Source organism: Diaporthe amygdali (assembly GCF_026229845.1).
Source record: "Diaporthe amygdali strain CAA958 chromosome Unknown NODE_66_length_86194_cov_61_089297, whole genome shotgun sequence".
Lineage (NCBI taxonomy): Eukaryota > Fungi > Ascomycota > Sordariomycetes > Diaporthales > Diaporthaceae > Diaporthe > Diaporthe amygdali.
Window position 1 is genome coordinate 16,485 of NW_026517086.1, and position 13,298 is coordinate 29,782.

At 50.1% G+C, this 13,298-nt stretch overlaps 6 protein-coding genes across 6 annotated transcripts; 3 read left to right on the forward strand and 3 right to left on the reverse strand.

The window, feature by feature from the left end:
* Window positions 1-2,167: 2,167 nt before the first annotated feature.
* J7T55_000440 (uncharacterized protein) lies at window positions 2,168-3,526 on the forward strand (the record flags this gene model as incomplete). The annotated part of the gene is made up of 1 exon (XM_053136134.1): window positions 2,168-3,526. The coding sequence occupies one exon, from the start codon at window positions 2,168-2,170 to the stop codon at window positions 3,524-3,526; it is 1,359 nt and encodes a 452-aa protein (XP_052986237.1).
* Window positions 3,527-4,204: 678 nt separating this feature from the next.
* Window positions 4,205-4,880, forward strand: J7T55_000441 (uncharacterized protein; the record flags this gene model as incomplete). The annotated part of the gene is made up of 2 exons (XM_053136136.1): window positions 4,205-4,397; window positions 4,468-4,880. 2 exons carry the CDS (start codon window positions 4,205-4,207, stop codon window positions 4,878-4,880), a joined length of 606 nt encoding a protein of 201 aa, XP_052986238.1.
* Window positions 4,881-5,517: 637 nt separating this feature from the next.
* On the reverse strand, window positions 5,518-5,769 carry J7T55_000442 (uncharacterized protein; the record flags this gene model as incomplete). Its single annotated transcript, XM_053136137.1, has 1 exon — window positions 5,518-5,769. One exon carries the CDS (start codon window positions 5,767-5,769, stop codon window positions 5,518-5,520), a length of 252 nt encoding a protein of 83 aa, XP_052986239.1.
* Window positions 5,770-7,488: 1,719 nt separating this feature from the next.
* J7T55_000443 (uncharacterized protein) lies at window positions 7,489-8,721 on the forward strand (the record flags this gene model as incomplete). Its single annotated transcript, XM_053136138.1, has 1 exon — window positions 7,489-8,721. The coding sequence occupies one exon, from the start codon at window positions 7,489-7,491 to the stop codon at window positions 8,719-8,721; it is 1,233 nt and encodes a 410-aa protein (XP_052986240.1).
* A 312-nt stretch (window positions 8,722-9,033) lies between these two features.
* J7T55_000444 (uncharacterized protein) lies at window positions 9,034-10,761 on the reverse strand (the record flags this gene model as incomplete). Its single annotated transcript, XM_053136139.1, has 1 exon — window positions 9,034-10,761. One exon carries the CDS (start codon window positions 10,759-10,761, stop codon window positions 9,034-9,036), a length of 1,728 nt encoding a protein of 575 aa, XP_052986241.1.
* A 469-nt stretch (window positions 10,762-11,230) lies between these two features.
* On the reverse strand, window positions 11,231-13,004 carry J7T55_000445 (uncharacterized protein; the record flags this gene model as incomplete). Its single annotated transcript, XM_053136140.1, has 5 exons — window positions 11,231-11,328; window positions 11,430-11,621; window positions 11,683-11,883; window positions 11,934-12,152; window positions 12,206-13,004. The coding sequence occupies 5 exons, from the start codon at window positions 13,002-13,004 to the stop codon at window positions 11,231-11,233; spliced, it is 1,509 nt and encodes a 502-aa protein (XP_052986242.1).
* Window positions 13,005-13,298: the final 294 nt, after the last annotated feature.

The following is a 13,298-nucleotide window of genomic DNA, read 5'->3' on the forward strand; positions in this document are numbered from 1 at the left end:
AAAAGCGTTTAAGATAATAATATTTTAAGTAATATATAGTAATAATTAATTAAGAGCTTTATAGCTATTTAAGGTAAATACTTAAATTAATTACTAAAAAGCTATTTTAAACTAATACTATTTATTTAATAATAAACGTATTTTATATAATCCATTTTTTTAGCTTAGTTTAATAATAATTAAAAAAGAAATACTATATTTTATTAAAATATATATTAAGCTTTTTAAAGAAAAGATTTTTAAGTATTTAAATTATATAAATTAAATATTAATTAAATTAAATAGTTTTATTTTAAAGAAAAAATACTATTAATTTTAAAAGCTTATTATTTAAAAATAATACTATTTAATAGTAAAAATAATAATATATTTAAGGCTATAATATTTAAAAGTATAATTTATTTATAATATTACTAAATTATATTATAATTATAGTAGAATTTAGTTTTAAGCTATTTATTAAATAGTAAAAGGTTAAGCTATAGGTAATATTATAATATTTATAATTTAGTGCTTAATAGGTAATAGTTAGTTATTATAATAGCCTTTTTTTAGCTTATTTAGGTAATTTAATTATATAGGCAATAATAATAAAGGTATTAAGAAGGGTATTAGTAAGTACTTAAGCCTATTTGCAAATTTTAGTGGTTAGCGTAGGACTGACTTAACTGACAGGGGGGGGGGCTGTACTTTGCTTGCCATAGACAGTGGGTACAAATAGTCTGGGGCTGTGGATCCAGTAGGGATTACGTAAGCAGCCCAGCTGCAGCCTAAACACCAAATCGGCTACGCCGTACGTACGTAGATCTGGGGAGCCAACACACACCCAAATAGTCAACACAGTCAAATTGCAGCCATACGCCTTCTTTTGGTGATAGCTGCGGTGTGACACGTTGACCAGTGGGCCAGAATACACAGGGCGACCCACATAGTGTCGATTTGACGTCTGACCGATATCAGGCATTTGCGCTTTGAAGCAAGGCGTCGAGGAAACCTGGTTGTTAAAGTAAACCCTCAAGATATCTGAAACTGGAGGTTGATAGTTTGTGAGATAAGGCTAGAGAGCAAATCAAGATAACTTCATGATGCAACATGGCTTAGAGCTCTTGATAAAGGGCTGCCGTCGTAAGGTGCAGAAGGCTGCTCACCATCACCCTCGGTGTTCGTAAGTTGCGTGTTTTCTACTGTCATCTTTATATTCACTATGAAGAAGGCATCAAGACTTTAGGGAAACACCACGAGTTGATCGACCTTGTCAATCACGGAACTTGACACGCTCCGATGTTAGCTCCCACATGATCAAAAAACCTCAACACAGAGCCCTCTGTGACAAGTTCCAAAGCTGTGTAGAGATTTGTGAGCATCCGGGAGACCAGAGTTGGCTTGACAACAATGTAGTAGATTTAGATTCCCGCACAGGATTTTCACTTGCTCGAATAACAATCGGTATTACTTCGCATTTCATCAACAACGCTGCTGCAAATAAAGCTAAAAGGTTACTCTAGAACACTCCAGCAGTCTTCCATGACAGATAGGCCACCGTAGGTAGTGAGAACAGTTAAAAATGAGTCATCCGCACTAGCCAGTTCCAAGTGCAGACTAGAGCAGATCCGGTCCACGGGTCTTCACGCCCCTCGCCGAGCTCATTGGCGAGGGTGATCTGCTTTACAATCCCTCATGGATTCAGAGGTGCTTTCCAGTACGCATCCTAAGGGATCGAGATTTGAAATTCGCGACTGAAATCCTTCTATAAAGCGGGTCATCGCCAACTTGTCAAATGGCAATATCCCGAAGCACCGAAAGAACCACCATATGGAGTGACCCGCCTGAATGAATTGGGGTAAATGAAAACATAGTATACAAGCGACCACGACGGTAGTGTGCCGGATTACCCGAAAGTCCAAAAGTCCGAGTCTCACCGACATGAATAGTGAATAGTACTATCTTACAGCCTTGTATCAGCCACAACGCTCCTTTCTGACATCATTGACATATGCAAGCCATCTTTCGAGTTTCAAATTGGACATTATAAAAGATTGTCTTGGCTGTTCCCGAGAGCTTCATATATCCACCACCCTCTCGTCCCACCTCATCACATTAGCGATTGGCTGCTTCCTCACACTGTATTTTTGTTTCGAGGGCCCAACATAAGAAGCTCATCATAGCTATGTCAAAGACTACGCCACTTCCGATCATTATTTCCGGGACGGGGCCAGCCGCCCTCCTCCTTGCGCATGCGCTCCTACGCGCTACACCGCCGCTGCCTTTTCGCCTATACGAGCGCGATCAGTCAATGTCCTATCGGACCCAAGGCTATCGCTTCGTTGTCAGTGGCCGCGGTGTCAAGTCATGCCGTGAGGTTCTCAGCCCGAAGCATTTCGATCTTCTGCGCGCAACTTGTGGTGATAATCAGCCCGTGGCCCCTAGACGCTTTGACGCACTCGCCGGCACCCTCCTGCCTGGGTTTGATATGAAGCAGTTCGATCGCGACATGCAGGAACAGCCGATGAAAGCAGACCGCACGCTGATGCGGCAGGCCCTGTTCAGAGGCCTGGAAGATTTTACCACGTTCGGCAAGGAGATTATTGAATATGAAACCTTCAGCGCCGCTGGAGACACGAATGGAGCCGATGACAGCTCCGGCGTTTTGGTGCGCTTCTCGGATAAATCAACAGTCCGGGGCTCGCTCCTTGTCGGTGCGGACGGTGGCTTCTCACGAATTCGCTCTCAGCTAGTACCTGATGTTCAACTCCTCGACTGTGGAATGCGAATGGTCCTCGGCAAAACACCGCTCACCCCCGCCTTCTATGAAGCTCTGGGTGCATCGGATGAGGACGACCCTCGTGCGGCTGAGCTTCTGGAAAGCATAGCGTTTGTAGTCGATCCCATTCCCCGAACCTCACCCATGTTTTTCATGTTTGACCCAATGCGCTTCGGTGGGCGTGCCAAGGTCGAAGCCAGCGACCCAGGCCTCGGAGCGTCGATACCACTTGATTACATCTATTGGGCGCTGAATCTGCGCAGCGACGAGCCCGAGGCACAATCCAGAGACTGGAAATCTCTTGATGGCTCCGCCGCCGCCGACCTGGCCGAGGACCTGACGAAATCCTGGGCTCCATCTCTGCGCACACTTGTGAAACACCAGGACCGCACACAGACCCAGTCCCTCCGCAGCTCCATCATTCCGATTCCTTTGCGTGACTGGCGCAATGCCGCGGGTACCAACGGTGTCGAAGGATCCGATGCCCCAAAGACCTCGCCAACTTTCAGTCCCATGGTTACACTCATCGGTGACGCTGCCCACGCCCAGCCGCCGACGGGCGGCATGGGTGCCACCAACGCTTTAATGGATGCCGCGGTACTTGGTGCAGCGCTCGCCAAACATGGGATTACGCAGCGTGCACTTGAAGTGTATGAAGCTGAGATGCGTGAATACGCTGGTGAGGCTCTTGCAGGGAGTCTGAAGCGTGGCAAAATGCTCGTTAACATGCAGGACATGAAAGAGATGCAGCCGATGAGCCACTGAAGTTCGAAACTAGAACCACGTTTCGAGAATGAAACTTGATTGAGATGAGCATGCGTGCGTGTTTGAGCGAGCGAGCGAGCGAGGTTGGAATCATTATATTAGTAATTGTGAGCACGACTGCCTCCGTCTTGGATGTTCACATGAGGCCCGACAGAACTCAATTTTGGTAACAGAGGATGCTGTACGATGGTTAGAGGAGTAGAGGATTTCCATGGGATACATGCAGGGGTGCGAGGTACATTTGTCGGACAAATATCGTCCTGGGGTACTCTTTTACTCAGCTCCCTTAGTTTTTTGCTTCATCACTACTCTCCATGTCAGCATTTGAGCATCCTGAAATGAAATAAATTGTGATCGGCAGAGTCGATCATATATACTCAGTCCGCATATAGCATATAGTACTGTAAGCGAGTTCGCGCCTCGGATATGACGGCTCGCTGGGGTCCACACAGGGCGGTAACCGCGCGCCTATGGCACAAATGCATCAGGATAAGCCACTATGGGTCTGATATGTGACACGTTGCGCTGGCAAAGTAATTAAGTAGCGCATCTCATTGCCACTAGCTGCATAAAAGCCCTCACTTTCACTTTCCATGCTCCATTCAAAGTCATTCGTCGACCCCAGGACAAACACATACCAAGCATTTACCTCAGGAAAAAAGCTCAACTTTCAAGACCATGGGTTTCTTCAGTGAGGTGATCTCCGAGGTGGTCGGAGACGCTGTAGACGGAGGAAACGATTCGCCATCGGACCCCCCGTATGTGCAGCCGCCGTGGGTGGCCCGCTGGGACAGCGAGGCTGATCGTTGGATCTTCCTCAACGAGGAGACAGGCGAGCGCAGCTGGGAAAAGCCCGTGCTTGAGGAAGCTGGTGAGAATTTCGACTCCACAAATCTACATATGACGGTCTCAGCGCGCAAAACTGATACAACAACTCCTAGCTGAGAGTTGGAACCGCGAGGAGGATCGCATGGAGCGCAGATTCGACGACGGCGTTCAGGATGTCGAGGAATTCCCTGAAGATGCCGCCCGCTGGACGGGCGAGGCTGTCGGGGAGGTAGAGGCTGTTCCTGATAGGGTGGAGGAAGGCTGGGATCGGGCGGAGGAGAACGTCGAGGAGGGGTGGGACAGGACTGAGGAAAATGTTGAGCAAGGGTGGGATCGAACGGAGGACAAGGTCGAGCATGGATGGGATGAGACAGTGGATGCTGTTGAGAATGCCCCGGAGAATATTGCCGAGGATTTCGGTGAGGGCGTAGGCAAGGTCGAGCGGTTTGGGGACAGTGTTGAAGACTACGGGGAGAGATTGGAGGACAGCTATGACCAGGGGCGGGATGAGGCAAGGTATGACTGAGTCTTGAGAACGAAACGCGCTAGCACTGCGAGACACAATCTTCTCAAGGACGCGAACGTAGTGATCGCATCTATGGAATATCTCCAGGAGATTTAAGAAAGAAGTTTGTATCTCCAGAGGATGTTCTTCAATTCTTCCAGGCGGCAGGCCCCACCTGTGTATCTGCGGTTAAATTACAACGTTCCCATCACGGCTTCTTCGAGAGCTCCCACTCTTTGATACATTCAACTCAAACCCTCATATTTAGAACGCTATTGCCAGGGAGGAGCCAAGCTACGCATTTCCACCATCAAAACAGTTACAATAATCACCGTTGTGTCGGCCAATATGGAACGTGGATAGACTCTCAATGCCAACGTGTCATAATCAATATTATTGGCTGCTGGAGTCATTCAAGATGCCGTTCAAAACAAGTACTTAGATTGAGCGTTTGAAGTATATAGGTTTGAGCTATCAGTGATTGTACTTGATGGGTAAAGACTGCTCTCCAACCTCGCCGTGTTTCCGATCTTCTGACTGAAATGAGTGTCGAGCAACGCTGGCCATAACGTTGCAAATAAATAAAAGTGTCGTGTCAGACTCCCCAGGTCATCCGTGCATATGTCCTCATAATTTCTAGTTTTGTCGTCGGCGTTTCCTACTCCTTCTGGACTGGGAGGTCATGTCCTTTCATGATGGCGGCGGCAATTTCGTCGGCATCTGCGGAAGTGATGCTTCGAACCTCCTCGGCGACGTTAAGAATATGGCGGGCGAGTGTTGACGACGACAGAGAACGCTTTCCGCAGTTTGTGATGCAATCGCCACCGTTGGTGTAGTTACAGCAGGGGTTGTCGGCTGCTGCAAAGCTGGCGAGGGCAGAGACAATGGCGAAGATGCTGGTGAACTGCATTTTGACGGCGGAGGAGTCAGATGCCTTGATTGAAGACGGAATGGAGAGGTATGGAAGCGAAATTGGCTTGAGTGTTGATGCTGGTGCTACTCTGAGTGAAGAGAGTGAAGGTGTATTCCGCGTACGACTGGCACTTTATATAGTTTTTCCAATACTCAAATTTTCACGGCTATTCTAATATGTCCATGTTGTTTCATTCTGGTCTTACACCGCCTGTAGGCATCTCGGAGATCCATCAGCTGCTGAGGGTTGCTTCATTCACTGATCACGTAAAACTTCTGTCGTCAATATCTTACCTACTTATGCCCAGGAAAGTCGAGCAAGTTTTGGTTGGCCCCTCTGCTTGGTCCTTCTGCTTGGCTTTCTTGAATACCTTGCCGGCGTGACCTACAAGCCTCATTGTTGGATTTGAGTCTCACATCCGCTGCAGGACTTGTGGAGTCGCATCAGCTGCTGGTGGCTGCTTCATTCGCTGATCATGTCCGACTTATATCGCCAATGTCTGACCTACACCCGGGCAAGCCGAAGGAATTTGGGTCCATCGACCGAGACCCGAGAGGGACAGGCTGATCAAAGAGAATTACTAGACATCACTAGCGAGGTGCTTCTGTTATTATTGTTCATCACGCTATTCTACTGTAACACATCGTAAGAGGGGTACCGAAGGATTGTGTGTTTCAGTCACCCCAAAAGCCCGCTCTACCCAGTGTGGACGCAGGCATTCGCTTTCTCGTACATCATGCCTTGTTCACTACTCTGTAGAGCAAAATCGGCGTCAAACATAATTCTTAGTTTGGAGTCATTTGAAACTCGCACTACCACTTGCCTGCGCAATGTCTTTCCTGAGTTCATAGCTTATGTGTGTTGAGGACGGTTAAATCTGCAGCCGCGCTGCCGACAACCGTGCTGACACATCACCTTAATCATCCGAACGGGTTCTTTGAGGAGAAGACTTTCTGGTTTCAATTGATCCAAACTCGACAGTAGCCTGTTCTGCATAATCATTAGAGCCGAAAGAGGGGGGATTTCCAAAGTCAGCACACAATGCCTAGTCTTACGTGAGGAAGCAATAACCCGAACTGGAATGTCATCCCACCAACTACACGATCGTTCAACAATTACCTAACTTTCGGTAATGATTATCCGAATGGCTGACGGACACCGCTTGACCTTGAGGGATTCAGCAAGAGGTGGACAAATTGACAAGCGGCCAAGAGCAACAAAGATGTACTATTGCAATCCTTTAAGCACCAAGGCCGAGCTAAATGAAACTGGGTGGAGGCCAGCAATTGGCAGCCACAAGGCACGGAGATGCAACAAGTAGGCACCATCTTCAATGATAGTCGCCGCAGGATAATATCACATTACATTATTACAAAGGTCTCAAGATGATTTGGTAAAGCCTCGCGGGTAGGTAGGACCAGTTTTCCGCACAGCCCTGCGTCACACTGGTTCTTACTCATTATCGAGCACGGGGTCAGAGATCAGGAAACACTGATGATGACTCAAATAAAGAAATTATACCACTTTGAATTCTATCAGTACTTGTTGATTATTGCGCATTGGATGACTGCGCTGGATCCCGGTGGCGCTGGATAATACGGCACAGCCTCCATCGGCGACGTTCTCCCTCGCACACCTTATATACAAGGCAAGAGTACCCTCGGAAGTCCTTTCTCTGTGTTCTAATTCATTAAATCTATTTCCAGTTTTACCGTCATGTCTGCAAGTCCAGATTTGGGGTTGGAGGTATGGTCCTGGAGGGAAACTTTTACCCCCCTTCTCTGGACCATCTCTTTCATATTCTTCGGATTGCTGGCACTTTCATTCCCACGTCGTTTCCACACCTCCAGCTCATTGACCTTGATAACCCTTTCTGTGGTGCTAGCTATAGCCACCTCGGAAGATCTCTTCCCTGACGAATTCGTGACAGTCATCTATTGGCGGTTCTGCATCATATACATTGCCCATATTTTCTTTCTTCTCTGCTCTAGAAAATCCCAGAGCAATGTTCGTGGCGTGTCTGATGGACAGCCCTGGCTTCGTGGCTACAAGCTACTGTTCAACCCACGGGGAATCCGCACGACTTGGGAGAGCCCAGACACTCTTGCCACTTCCACGTCCCATCAGAGCCCAGATGGGCGGAAGACCGGAAGACGGCTGGCAATGGTCAAACGGCTAGCGGTTCTCTGCTTCGAGATCTTGGTCATGTCTTTCTACCATGAGTTCTTCAATACCACTGTTGCACTATACATCCGGCCGATGGCAGCAGACTTCACTCCCGAGAAAGTCAGCATCATCCGTAGAAGCCTCCTCGCGCTCTTCAGGAAGAACACGGACCTCACCCTTGCTGCCATTGCCCGGGAATGGATGATTCGCTTATGGCACATGGTTGACGATCACATATCCGAGGTCTTGTGGCTCACGGCCTACCATGACGGCTTCGCCATCTTCTTCTCGGGCATTCTTGGTCTGGACTCGCTTGACGAATGGCCCCCAATCTTCGGTTCCGTCTCGCACGCAGCGACGATGCGAGGTTTCTGGGCTCATTTCTGGCACCGGTTGATCTATAAATCCTTTTCCTACCACGCTGGGCTCCTATGCACTCGTGTTCTGCGTCTGCGAGATCGTACTGTGGTACGCTACGCGCGCAACCTCGCTGTCTTCGTTCTGTCTGGCCTGATGCACGCGTTCGTTGATTGGAGGAGGGGCGCAAAATGCGCCTTGTCAGCCAACATGTGGTACTGGTCAATTCAGCCTCTGGCGTTTGTGCTTGAGGACGTCATGCAGTACGCGTGGATGAGATTCTTGAGACCCAAGCCAGCGACGAAAACTGGTCGGATTCTTTTGATGGGCTTCGAGAGGACCGTCGGCTATGCGTGGGTCCTCATCTGGCTAAGCTGGTCATACCCTAAACGGCGATTCCAGGTTATAGCAAATTGTACAATATGAAAAGTGCGTATTTTGCATGAAGATAGCATTGCATCATTGGAAGGACGATGAGTTCCATGGCAATTGAATGCTCAAAGGTTACCTGACTGCGCATTAGTGACACGCGAGGTTGGCCCTGGCTCGGTTACACTTAGATTAGCATTGAATAGTGCCCGGTAGACATGTTTGAGCTTGGATTCTATGGGCATGTTTCACAAATGCATAAATACGTCGAAGCCGCGAGCGAATGCCCACATGAATGTCCATTTCGCTATGAGATTCTTGCCAAGCTATCAAATCATCACATTTTGAGGGACCACGTTTGTAAAGACCTCAGTATGGAGGATTGTTGCCGTGCCCCTGTTGATATCCGTAGTTGGAATTGTCCCCATAGCCCTGATTGTGTCCGTAGTTCTGGCTCTGGCCGTAGCTCTGATTGTGACCGTAGCCTTGTTGTTGGTTCGAGTGGTACTGCTCGGGCTGATGCTGCTGTTGCGGCTGTTGCGGCTGGTATTGGTCTGGCCTGTACTCCTGGTGAGGCTGATACTGTTGGGGCCTATACTCTGGCGGCTGGTGCTGATCAGGTCGGTACTCCTGCGAGTGCTGGGGATGTGAGGGGTTGTATGACTGGTGAGACGGAGCTTGGCCACCGTAATGATCCTGTGAAGGAGGAGGAGGGTAGCTACCCTGTGTTGAGGGCGCAGGCTGATGCCCGCCACTAGACTGATGCCCACCACCCGGCTGAGCACCACCAGCCACCGCGCCCACGCTAACACCCTCGTTTCCAATATCGTCCGGCACGGTGATCTTGACCTTGGGAAGGTACTTCTGCACCTTCTGCTCCACCATGTTCTGCACGAATACCCAGCTCTCACGCTCAAATTTGCGGTGCCCGCCGTTGACGAGACCCAGGATGCTCTCACGCAGCGTCTCTTGCACCTTGCGCACTAGACCGCGAATTTTGTTGACAAGCTTGACTTTAATATCATCACCAAAGCCACGGTCCGCCTGCGAGCCGGCATCGCGGTCGAGCTGCGAGTCGAATGGGTTGCCGCCCAGGATCTTCTCCAGGGGCCGCTGAAACTCGTCCGGCAGCAGCTCGAACAGCTGCTTCTCGATCGCGCCGAGTACGGTGCGGAACTCTAGGCGGACGTCACGATGGACTTTTGCGAGACCAGTGCTCAGCTTGTCGCTGATGACCTTGGAGAAACCACCGCTGCTTCCTCCGTCGTCACCATCCCGATCGCTGATACCTCTCGAGCTTCCTTCATCGGAGTGCTTCTTATTACCGAACAGACCGCCGATGCCCTTGACTATATCCTTGACCTGGTCTTCAAACTCTCCCTTGACACCGTCACCGAGATCACGTGTGCTCGTATTTCCGCGCAGCCAGCGCTTGATGTGGTCAAGCGCGATGCGAGTGAACTGCTCCGCGATGGGTGCGTGCTGTTCCCTCAGCTTAGCACCGACCTTCTCCTTAATCTCGGGGCTGATGACGCGAGCCTTCTCCTCCGGGTTCCGTGCAGCATCCTTAACCGTGTCGCTCAGAACACCGAGGAGTCCATCGAGCTCAAACTTCTTGCCTCCTCCTGGTCCGCTGTCGTTGTCTAGATGGTCCTGGACGGCATTCATAGCTGCCGATAGGAAGCCCTTGGCCCCGCCAGAGAATGAGTCGGATTGGCCGATTCCTCGAGACTGGCTTCCACCTGAGCCTCCGCCGCGGCCCTCAGTGAGGTCGAAAATGTCACGCAGGTCATCGCCCGCCTCATCGGTGATTTGGGTAAAGCTCCGTGTCAGCTTGGCGATCTCGTCTGCGAAGGGCAGTGACTGGCCTCCGTAAGCGTCGGGAGGCGAGTCATCGAGACGCCGTGATCCGTCCTGGGAGTGACCCTTATCCTTGTCGAAGAGTGAGCGGAATGCATCGACAACCTGGTCTTCTAGACCATCGATGGTCTTCTTCTGGAAGATGTCGATCTCAGAAGCGATGCGGGGCTGGATTTGCGGCGCCAGCGAGTCGACGTACTCGTCAACTCGCTGCATCAACACATCGGGAAGAGGCATCGTGGTAGTGATGCTATGGGGCTTGCGATGAAGTAATACGTTGTTTGGAACTAGGAAGGTCACAACATTTAACTTGTAGTAAAGTGGGGGTCGCCCCGCTGGCTGAGGCAGTGCAGGCTGGGGAGAGATGAGCTGAGAGGTCACGTGGCCTGTGAGTATACATGCGCATGTACGTCAGTGCCCATGTGTGAGACGAAGGAACTGGGATTACTTGTGTCATGCATTCTGAACTTGTAGCTACCGAGGACTGAATGGAAAAGATGGAGTGATAGCCAACTTACGCAGAATCTATCAATTGTAGAGATAGATCATGGAGTGAGATTCACGGAATAGGTGGCAGACGCTTAAAAAATTATCGACCTTCATTTATATATTACCAATGCCTACTTGTGTCGAAGGTTTATCCGGCTTCTCGTTTCGTTCAAGTAACTCTTCACCTGTTCCTTGCTGTTCTCGCTGAAAAGATCCTTCAGATAATCTTTAGGCTGCTTCGCAGGTCCGGCAGGTGTGCATCTGAGAAGACTGTGTGTCCGGTCTTGGCAACCTGCACCCCGTATGTAGCATGTACTGCAGACGTCGTAGCATCCTTTGTTGCACTTTGAGCAACCTACATCACACCGGATTAGTTTCAGAGAACGACAGAACATTGAATGTCTTGCAGAACTTACAGTAGAAGACGCCTCCTCCCAGCTGTTCCTTGCAAAATTGACAGCAGTCCTTTTCCGTGAACTGCTTTGATATGTTCTTTTCACCTTTGTAGACCACGTAGCGTGTCAAAACATGGCTGGTGTCTCGACAGGTCTTGTCCATTTCGTAACAGCGGTCGCAGATGCCGGCATCGTCGCCACATTTTTCACAGACTGATATATGGTCAGTACTGTCGAGCGTCATACTGACCTAGCATCTAGTGATGTGACTCACAATAGAAAGGCCCCTGCTTGATCTTAGTCTGGCAGCCTGTACAAGCAATCCCATCTGTGGCAAAATCTGGGTGCGGTCTATCGACGTTGGCTCTTAGATACACGTAGAGCCTGTGGGTGTCGGGGGATTGACATGTCTGCCCTTGGCGGTAGCAGTCTTCACACATGTCGAAGTCCGTGTCATCGCTGCACTCGGGACAATCTACAGAAAATATGTGAGCGAGTGAAGACATAAAAGACAGCATGACTCACAGTAGTATCGGCCTTGGGTGATCAGCCTCTGACAAGGAGCACATCGTAACTCTGACACATTCGCAAGGCGTCTCCTAGCGTCTCCCTTTTCCGACGCAAGTACGTCACCCGCAACAGACTTTTGCATCGTTTTCATTTCATTTTCAGAGCATTCGCACGAGGTTCCTCCCTCCCGGCATTTCAGGCAGAGATCGAAGTCGTCTGTCTCTTCGCAACAATCTGCTCGAGGTTAGCACTCCTCGAAAGGCCAGCCATTCCAGGGTATTGCTCACGTGCGAATTTGCCGTGTCTGATAGACTCCCCGCAGCCTCGACAAAACTGGCCCAGCGGTCCTTGTAACCTTGAGCACTTGCCCTTGAGTTTCATCTCTACCTTGATCTCTGGATCTAAGAGCTTCTCCATGGCGTACGCGAAGACAGTCTCGCCAATACACTCAGCAAGCATCTCCTCCATCTTCTTCGCAGCCATGATTCCAGCTGCATAGCCAACAGCATGCCCGCTCACGTTCTCACTGACTGCCTCATTCATGACCTGCCCAGCTCCATGACCCAGCAATGCCCCATGCGCAGCCTGACCAACGGCATTCGCCTGGTCAGCCATACCCTGAGCAAACCCATGGGCCGCCGCCTCCGGGTCTCCTTGGATATAGTGCATCGCCAAGCTGCCTCCATGAGGACCGGGAACAGGCACGTCAGGTGCGGTAATCGCACCGGCAACGAGATGACTTATGCCAGCGCCAACCCCCAGGCCCACCGCTGAGGTACCCAGCGGTATGAACGCGTCGCGCTTCGTCATGTCGTGTAGGGGCACGCCGCGCTTGGTAAGCTCCTCGCGGATGATGGCGAGTTTCTCCTTCGCGACGTAGTACCGCCGGAGCGCAAATGCGGACACGCCCAGTGTGAGACCAGCGGTTTGGACGGCGTGGCTGAGGCCGATACCCATGGACGCGCTGGCCGCGAAGTGCTGCCGGAGCTTTCTGATCTCCTCCTCCTGAAGCTTGATTGTCGGTCGTTCCGCGCATTTTGCGCGGTAGGCGGCCTCGTCGAAATCGAAGGTGTCGTGGAGGCCCATTGTCGGTGAGTGGTGCTGAACTAACTCAATTGCCACCAGCCCTATGTCGATTTTTGAATCCAATTGAGTACTTGAGTATGAATTCACAGCAAAAAGCTTGGTTGTGAAGCCGCTTTAAAATGTGCTGGGGCTTGCAGATGACCTATCCCGCGATGACATAGCCACAACCCGGATCTTCCAAGATTTTGGTGAATCTGTCGTCGTCGGTCGACGCCGAACTGGAGGCCTTCAGCGTGTGCTGGCTCCACCAAATCCCTGCTTCGAAGGACAGGGGAAGCACATTAGTCTGTGACC